At 26.0% G+C, this 10141-nt stretch overlaps 1 protein-coding gene across 1 annotated transcript; it reads left to right on the top strand.

Moving 5' to 3' along the window:
• Positions 1-1058: 1058 nt before the first annotated feature.
• On the top strand, positions 1059-9125 carry LOC135925544 (endothelin-converting enzyme homolog). Its single transcript, XM_065460930.1, has 8 exons — positions 1059-1161; positions 4448-4717; positions 4995-5198; positions 5896-6209; positions 7175-7264; positions 7809-8036; positions 8169-8267; positions 9018-9125. The coding sequence occupies exons 1-8, from the start codon at positions 1059-1061 to the stop codon at positions 9123-9125; spliced, it is 1416 nt and encodes a 471-aa protein (XP_065317002.1).
• The last annotated feature ends 1016 nt before the right edge of the window (positions 9126-10141 follow it).

The raw sequence follows: 10141 nt of genomic DNA, 5'->3' as shown, positions 1-10141 counted from the left end.
GAATATCATTAGAGATTCCGAAGAGAAAAATTAAAATAGAAATGGAAATAACGAAGTTAGGTATCATTATAGAGACACCAGTGTTGTTTGACGGTTCAATTTGAGCAGATTTTTAAAAATGGATAACTCAGTATTTTTGCCAGAAAAAAATATATTCTCTAAGTCTCGAGATTTCTTTAACAGATGTTTCAAACCCTTTGTGCCCACCCGTGAGCAAAATCTTAAGGCTTGCATAATCATTTTTCTGAATAATATATTGAGTTAGCCGTTTTAACAACACTAAAAGATAGCCAAGGAAATGGAAAATGAGGATATTTAATTGAGTAAATAGAAAAATATATATTTTTTTTAAAAAAAAATTTAGTTTTGCAACATATTATTCTTCTAAATTTTAGGGTGGACAAAATGTTTTTGATATTTATACGAAAGGCTACAATTTATAAATGATTTTATTTTTATTTTTATATTTTTATGATTTCTATATATATTAAAAATACTAAAAATAACTTTTGTCTATGTATATACAATTTTTTAATGGTTAAATTTTAACAAATTCGTTATTTAAATTAAATTAACATTTACAAAAATTACAAAAGGTCATTAAATAAAATTAAAAAGAAATAAATTAAGAAAATTCAAAGGTCATTAAATTACAAAATAAAAATATACAAAGTTTATGCAAAATTTATATATTAACAGTTTTAACATTATCACAAAAAAAATATAAAATACAAATTAATTTTATCAATTAAATTACGATTATTAAACAAAAAAAAATTGCCAAAATAAAAAGAATTTTTTAATTAATAAATTCCTTATATATAGATTTGAAGGTTCGAATTTTTATCAGTTAGTATTTTTGTCCAAATAATATCTTCTGAGAATTCTCATTCCTCAGCTCAGTCTTTCACTTCCCACGGATGATCTTTCCCTTACATTTTAGCGTATTTATTTAGTGTCGCTTGACTCTTTCATAACAGTTTTTAGTTACAATTTTATTTCCCCCATTTTTTTATCGTGCCTTTTATATATTCTTGCCCCCCCCCTCTCCCAATCTAATGACGATATTACTGCCCTTCCCCACCCCAAATTCTATCTACGCCCTATTGACTATCAAGGATAACAAAACTAACTCCCTTACAATTTTAAACGAATTTATAAGTACTTATCCCGTTCCACCTCCAATTCCTTGGTAAAAGTATCTGATGTCACGTGATTTAAGTGAAATATTTTGTAAAGTATACGTTAATTTTCCGGAGACAAATTTTTTATTTTGATTTAGTATATTTTTTTTCAAATAATATTTATTATTATATATTAAATAAACATTTTTTTTATAATATTTATTTTATTGATTTATCATGACATCAATATTTTAATTTATTTATTGAAATGTATATTACAAATACGACTTATAATTACATTTTTTAAATTAGCAAGAATAAAAAATACTCCAAAGGAAATTTTTTTAATTTATATTATTTTTTTTTTTAAAAAAAGAAATTTAATCGGCATAAATAATAGGAAAACTAAAAAAAATTTAAGGTTAGGGTTAGGGTTAGGTTAGCTTACAATAGATATCTTTTAGTGCTATTTCATATATCTATCCTTAATTAATCTTATTAACAGTACTTCAAGTAATTTTTATTATATTCCCAACATATGAATTTTTTAAGTAATATTTATTATTTTCACCGATTTTAGAAAATATAATATGCTCAGACATATTTATTAATTATTTTATCTAAGTGCATAATATGATTTTTATAGTAAAAATTTATATCTTAGTAACTCGTAAAATTAAACCAAATAATTTTGTGAAAATCAAATAATAATTGTGAAAAATCTTCTATGAATTTTCAAAAAAATATAAGGAAAGCAAATTTTTTTTTAAAATAGGATAATAAGTTAATGGGCCGGCCGGTTTTCCGCTAGCGATTTTAAACGGGTCCGATTTGGGTAAATTATCCCTAAACTGTTCGATCAATAATTTTTAACTATAAAAATAATATCTTAAGCCTCGAGAATCTATGAACAAAAATTTCCCGGCTTACGTAATATTATTTTAGGTTAAAAATATTAACCAGAACGGACCGTTCAGCAACGCTATTTTTGGCTATTTATATTTTAGGGTGAGGTGTAATTAAACAATCCGAAAGTTCTAATTTATTTTAAAAAAATAAATAAATAAACACTGTTATTAGCAGTAAAAATTTTTTGTGTGGAAGTGAATTAGAAATTTAGGAACTAATACAGCAGTATTTTACAAGAGAATTAAATGGAGGAATGAACAAAATTCCTAAAGGAACAAATAAAATTTTATTAGAAAATGAAATCATTTAAGAATATCTAAACTAAAAGTTACGAAACAATGTTTTAAAAAAAATTTTTGCAATATTTTATACAAGAAAAATTATGGAATAATATAAAAAAAATATCTTAAGGGGTGTAAATAATTATTTTAAAAAGATACTTTTTTACTAAGAAACTAAAACTAAAAGTTGTGAACAATATTTTTTTAATTTTATAATATATTTTTACCGGGGAAAATTTTTTTTTATTTTATAGGGCTACAATACAAATTTCCAGAATAGAAATATCCTTAAGGCAAATTAATATATTTTATCGATACAATAAATCCAATTCTAATTCTTATAAATTATTTCATTAAATATTTATCAGAATTTAAAATTTTAATATATAAGGCTATACAAAATATTTAAGATTAAAAAAATAGGATCTAATTTTTAAATTTTTAAATTTTTGCTCAAAATTTTATAATTTTTTGCTCCAAATTTTATAATTTTTGTTCAATAATTGTAATCATTTGAATTCCCAACATTTATTATAAACCAAAGAAACTAAAAGGCTCCTTATATAAATTAACCAAATATTTTTTTTAAGCTTTTAAAATAGAGACTTGATAATGCCTAACCAAAATTTTCGATTAATTTTATCGATATTAATATTAGCATTCGTGTCACGTGCTTCAATCATTCCAGAGGCTTCAACTCAGGAGGATAGTAAGTCTTTCCCTTGAATTGTAAATAAATATTTTTTTCTAAAAAAATCATTTCCATTTTATGATAGAGAGCTGGATATTTCAGTCGAACAGATAGAGTTTTTTATAATATACATTGACCTGCAAAATTCTGCATCTTCAGGGGTCAGTGCGCTGAATTTTTAAAGATTAGAATTTATAATAATACACGGGATTACTAGGGACCCTCAATATAGGATTTTGTATATATAAACAAACGCGTTTGAATGGAAATTTATATCTAATAACAAATTTATGGTTCTTTATCATTTTTCGTCCATCTCTAAATTATAAATTATGAATTTTTCAATCTTTATTTTAATATTAATCTTATATTTTTAACCGTAAAAAATAAATTTATAAAGAAATAAAATTTAGATATAATAAAAGTTTAAAATATTGATAAATCATGAATAAAATATATATTACAGTAAATATATAAAGTCTATTCGTATTTTCGGATAGAATATTTGCACTATTCATATTTTCGGATCAAATATTTGCCTTATTCGTATTCTTGAATCGAAATTATCCCTATATACGGATAATATTTGCATAATTCGTATTTGTAACAAATAAATTTGAAGATAATTCGATTCGAATTAAACTCTATTTAAAAATAATTTGTTTTAAAATGAAAAGAAAGATGGATTATTAAGAATTTCAAAAAAAGTGATATATATTATGTAGAAAGAAAAGTATAAGAAAAATAAACTAAAACGTCACTTAAAGGATCATGTTAAAATACTAAAGAATAATTTTAAATATTTTTAAGAATAATTTCGAATAATACTTAATAAATCGGGAATAATTGGCTAATTCTGATTACAAATTTCCTAGCAAATTTTAGTAAACTAAGATTGGGTATCATAATTAGGGGTTCCTCATTGGCGGGTTTTTGGCTCGCCGCGCATGCCCGCATATTCTTCAGGTGGGTGCAGGTGGGCTTTCCAAAATATTTTAAACATTGAGTAGCTAGCAGGCTGGCTTAGTGGTCGATGGGCAGGTCAATTTTAGTATTTTAACGGCGAACTGCATTTTGAAAAGACTACTGCTAATTTAAAAATCATCTTTTTATTTCAAAATATTACATATTTTTTTAAACTTTAATAAAAAAATATACAAATAAATTAAATAAATTATGAATAAAAACCAGCCATTAAAATAATTTTTAAACATGAGGGTGGGTGGGCTAGATAAATTTTTTAGATAAATGGGAGGACCGGTATTAAAAAAGCTATGGTTAAAACTGGCGGTTTAAAAAATAAATTTTAAATCAACAGGGCGGAGGCTTTTTAGATTAACTCGCCCAGAGCAGACCTCTAATCAAGATATGATAATTAGATTTAAACGGGACAAGTAATAAGGTTACTGGTTATATACATTTTTTTTTTAAATTTTAAATAGATCTGAAGAGTTTTGACATGATTCAATTAACCTCCTGGATGAATCAAAGTATGGATCCGTGCACAGATTTTTACGAATTCGCCTGCGGTGGTTACATCCAAAAAACTTCCATTCCAAGCGGTTATAATCGATGGGATCAAATAAGCGCAATTTCAGAATCGATACTTTTAACTATAAAAGATATATTAGGTGATTATTCATCATCAAAAGGGAAAAACAAATGGTTGGGTAGAGAAATAATAATGTCAGAATTATCTTGTGTTAGAATTAGTAATAACAGTTACTTGATTACAAGTGTAAGTTTTAAAAAGTTACAGTTACAATTTTGAAAAGTTACAAGTATCATTTTATATTTATAATTAGTTGAAGTTATATTATTCCTTTATAAAGCAGTTCATTCATAGATAACTAAGTTATTTGTTAATATTTAATTTAACAACGACACAGCGAAAGTATAATCTTTCATAAAGTATTCGCTAGTTGCATTAACACTAGTAGATAAGTACATGGATAAATTATTATATTTGCATTATAAAAATAAATAAAGAAAATCCTCATACAAAATACGAAGCAAGGGCCGAGAGATTGGCCAAGACATATTACGATTCTTGTATGGATAAGAATATTATTAGAGAAAAATTGGGAGGAAAGCCATTAACCGATCTATTAGACCTATATGGAGGTTGGGATGTGCTGAACGTGGATAACAAGCCTTCCCCATTCATAGATGAATCTTCCAACTTAAAGAAAGGTTCTTACGAATTTGTAGTTTCTTTTTATAAGGGATACATTTATATTAAACAAGCAGTGAGAATAAGAGTTGCAGGAAGATTCAGGAATAGTTACTTTTATTAGAACATTCTTCTCTTTCTCTTATTTTTATATTTAAATAAACTCCTAAAAAAAAGCATAATTTTACTATCTTTCATTCATTTTTATTTAATCCAAAAAGTACTTATCGAACAAAATTAAATATCGCCAAAACTTTATATTTAAATAATTGTCTATATTTTTAGATTAAAATTTTAATTAAAAAATTGAAATATCTAGATAGAAATAATAATTGTATTATATTTTCGTTTTCTTTGGTTTTATGATTTTGTTCCCGATATTTTATTTTTTCCTTAAAATTGTTATAAAAAACTATTACATTATTATCAACATACTTAGACGGGGATTCTTAACAGCATACCCGCTTAAATATAGTTGACTATAGAATAAATAGCCGATATTTATATAAATATCGAGACAATATATATTTTTCTACCTACTGTCAATTATTCTTCAATTAAAAATTTTCCCTTTTTCTATTTCTATTCAACTAAATAAAATTTTACTAAAATTGAATTTATTTATTCCCCCCCCCTCTCCTATCCATATAGTCAGATATCCCGAAGGCTTTCTCAGCAATTTCGGATTTATATTCTTTGAATTGCATCCATGTATAGACCCCAAAAACTCTTCCAAATACATACTCTGCATCTATCCAGGCCAAGTCGCTCCCCCATACGATGATGATTACGAGGGCAATGCCACCTTCATTAACCTAAAACGTTACGACGCTTATTTAAAGTACATGTTAAACGTTGGAAATTTGGTGGTAACTAGTTCTGGGTTTCCTAAAGAGAGAAGACTCAATCAACACGATAGTAATCTAACTCGCTACACTTTGGGCGGCGAAGAACATCGCCAAACGCCGATAAATAATCAACTTAAAACCGTTATGTCGAACGTGCTGAAATTTGAGGGGCACCTATCTAACGTTTAAAATTAAAATATATTATTATTTTATTCATTTTGCTCTCGATATTAGGGTAAAATCATTAAGAATGCTTAAAATTAAAAAATGTTTACCTTTTTTTAAAAAAACCTTATACAATTTGATCAAAACATTCATTTAATGATGATGAATGACAAAATAAAATGGCTCAATACACTTAGCCCGAATTCGCGGTTAGCGTGATTGGGCGGTAAAAGAATACAAAAATCCAGAATATTTTTGCGCATTTCGCCGCGAATTATCGGAAACTGTGAATTCGTGGGTACCTATAAAGGTTGATGCATATTTGATTTTAATCCCTTTGTTATAAATTCATGCCGGGCTTTAATTTTCTAAAAATATTTTCGCGCAATTTAGTTCTTAAGTCGTAATTCTTGATTGGTTATTAATGAGATGAACAAATTCGTCAAATAAATTTTGATATATATTTTTTCATGACCCATTGATTTGTTATGATAAAGGAGAAATTTAGGGAATTTTTTGTCGAAAAAAAAATATAATTGAATAAAATGTTGAGCTAGTCATCGGTTTAGCGCGATAAAATTAATGAAGTTGTAGTTTATTATATATAAATTTTAGTCTATTTTCAAAGGGTAACAGTTAGTGTTGTTAAACGCCTCATTTTGAGCCGATTTTTAAAAGCGGCTAACTCAATATTTTATCCAAAAACCCTAAGACTTTAGATTCCGCTAATAGATGTTCAAACCTGCATTCCTTCTACAAACAATCTTCAGATTTGGGTAATATTATTCTAGATGAAATACTGAGTTAGCCGTTTTTTAAAAAATGGACTCAAAACGAGCCCTTTAACAACACTAGGTAACACTAAAAGACATCATTTTAACAGGAAACTATATTCGCGAATAACATAATTTAGAACTACAATTCTTTAACTCTCAAACATTACTCTTATTTTATATATCCTAAAATATTATTAATATATCTAGATTACTCCATCTTCTATGGATTTGGAAACTATTGACGAGTCGAATTACGTCCTAATGTCGTTAAAAGAGTTGGACAACAATTTTGATTTCGTAAGTTAAAAATCTAAGAGATAAGAAAAAAAAGAAAGAAAGAAAGAAAGAAAGAAAGAAAGAAAGAAAGAAAGAAAGAAAGAAAGAAAGAAAGAAAGAAAGAAAGAAAGAAAGAAAGAAAGAAAGAAAGAAAGAAAGAAAGAAAGAATTTTTCAACCAATTTTAAAATATGAGATCTTAAGGGTGAAAAAAAATATATACTAAGTCATCAGATAAGTATAAATTTTTTGAGTCACCTAAAACTCTTTGGGTGCAAAATTAAATTCAAAATTTATATTTTTCCGCAAGATGAATTGGACAAAATATATAAATCAATATTTCGAAGTTCACAACATATCCATGCCAACCAACCAAGTATTTTGGGTCACATCCATCTCTTACATGGAGAAGATGAATAGCTTAATCAAGCGTAGCTTAAATGAAATGGGCATATCTAGGTGTATTTTAAGATGAAATATTCTATAATATTCTCATAATTATTTCTTAACTTAACTCACTTATCTTATTTTTGCTATAATATTTTTCTTTTTTTTTAAAAAAAAAGAGAGTTTTGCATGATTACATCATGTGGCACAATGTAAAACCTCTCACACCTTATTTGTCCAAAAAGTTCGGTGATGCCGTTAACCCAGTTCTCAAGGCGCATAATATAAAAAATTATGAAAAAATACAAGCTTGGAAGAAATGTTTAGAGAATTTTCCCACCTTTATGAAATTCCCACTCAGTTCCCTCTACCTGAAATCCAATTTTGATTCTTCGGATAAAATTAAGGCAATAGAGATAAATAAACATATATATATATTTCAAAAGTTTTTTATAATAATTTTATAAATTTCATTATCAAGAGTTTTTTATAATAATTTTATAAATTTCATTATCAAGTCATTTTACATTATCTTCCAGGTGGAAGGAATTGTTGATTCGTTGAAAATGTCTTATAAAGATGCTTTTCGGAATCTTGATTGGATGGATGAAACTACGAAGAGTAGATCTATGGAAAAAGTTTATATTTTTTTTATATTTTAAAACATGCCCTGATTAAAAAAAAATTCTTAAAAATAATATTAATTTATTATTAAATTAAACAGTATTTCTGATTGGTGTTGTTGAATGGCTCTTATTAGAGGCGATTTTTAAAAACGCTAACTTAATATTTTAGCCAGAAAAATATCGCTTAAAACCTCAAGATAATGGGAAATAGATGTCCTAAACTTTGTTGGGCCATATAGACCCCGGACCTTAATTTCGATTTTTTTTTTGTTTTTGAACGTAACAATAAAAAAAAATTATATTATTCCTGATTTTTTTTTTTTTTTGTTTTTTTTTTTTAAATAAAATAAAAAAATATTATATAAAAACCGTGGTGGGACTACAAGTTCCCAAAAAACAATAATAATTATATTTTAAAATTATGATTTGTAGGTTTTGTTTTAAGAAATAAAATTCTTTAGTTTCTGATGTAAGAGCTCTTATCTTATCCCCTATATTTTTTAAAAACTTTAAAGTTCCACTTGGCATATGTCCAAGGGAAGAGATAACAATCGGTGTAAAAATATAATTTGTGAATTTGGAATATTTCATTGTTTTTTTTTCTCGGCTATATCAACCGGATTAGAATTTAAATTTTTTGGGAAAGAAGATACGCATGGATTAAATGTTCAAAATTATTTAAATTCCCCCCTTTCAATGATTATATATATATACCTTAATATTAAATTATTGCGAAAATTTTATAAATATGCTCTCTTATAGGTAGATGCGATAAATGTCAAAATTGGTTATCCGGAATACATCGTGGATTCCAAAGAACTGGACAAAGATTACGAAGGAGTTGAACACAAAATAAATATAATGGCATAATTATTATTAAAACACTTTGATGAATACATTTTGATTTTAAATTTTGTAAGATCAAACCTATTTTAAGATTATCATATAACCGCTATTTCTAGTATAGATCTGCAAAGTCAGGCTCGACCCGCTAGGCCTAATATTTAAAAAAAAATACCGACCAGGTCGGGTCGGACCTTGGAAATTTTTTTAAAATATATCTAAATTTATCAATTTTATACTGAATTTTTTACGTAAAATATAAATATTTATTTTTTTTATTGAAACTAAACGACATATAATATATATGTCTTTTATTTTGAGTAATTATAAAAATTAATTTCTATATTTAAATTAATTCAGGCCGGGCCGGGTCTCGCTAAATAATGATATTTTAGGGAAAAAATAAACTTCGAATAAAATAAAATATTCCCTTTTTGGGGGTCACTTTTTCATGTCGTATTCTCTCTAACAACTCATAGTGGCACAAGCGTTATCTAAAAATGCTACAAATAATTTATTATATTCTTTATATCATTTTTAATAGCTATACATGCAAGATGACTCCTATTTTAAGAATTACCTCAGTCAAAGAAGCGCAAATGAATTACAAAATATCAAAAAACTTTTCCTCCCAGTAGATAAGAAACAGTTAAAACTTTTTATTTTAAGCAAAAGAAAAAGTTTATAGATTTTCTCTTAAGACCCAGTTGACAGGTTTTTCGGGATCATACAGATCTGACCTTTTTGCCCCCTACCACCCATGCCCTATTTATTTTAATTTATAAATACCTATTTTTATGAGACGGTGGTAAAAAAAATTTTAAAAAAATAATGAAATCATATGGTTATAAATATGAATTTTTTAAAGTTTCCAAAAATATATTCTTGTAAAACCTTTTTATATTGTATCTTCTGAAATAAATTTTGTATAAATATATTCAAATAATAAACGATTTTTTCCAACTTTATTTTGTTTATTATGTAATTCTCACTCTAAACAATTGAATAACTTTTAATACTTTCCTCTATAATAGTCGACTTTG

This window comes from Gordionus sp. m RMFG-2023, chromosome 2 (assembly GCF_954871325.1).
Source record: "Gordionus sp. m RMFG-2023 chromosome 2, tfGorSpeb1-WG-v2, whole genome shotgun sequence".
Taxonomy (NCBI): domain Eukaryota; kingdom Metazoa; phylum Nematomorpha; class Gordioida; order Chordodea; family Parachordodidae; genus Gordionus; species Gordionus sp. m RMFG-2023.
This window is presented reverse-complemented; position numbering and strand designations above follow the sequence as displayed.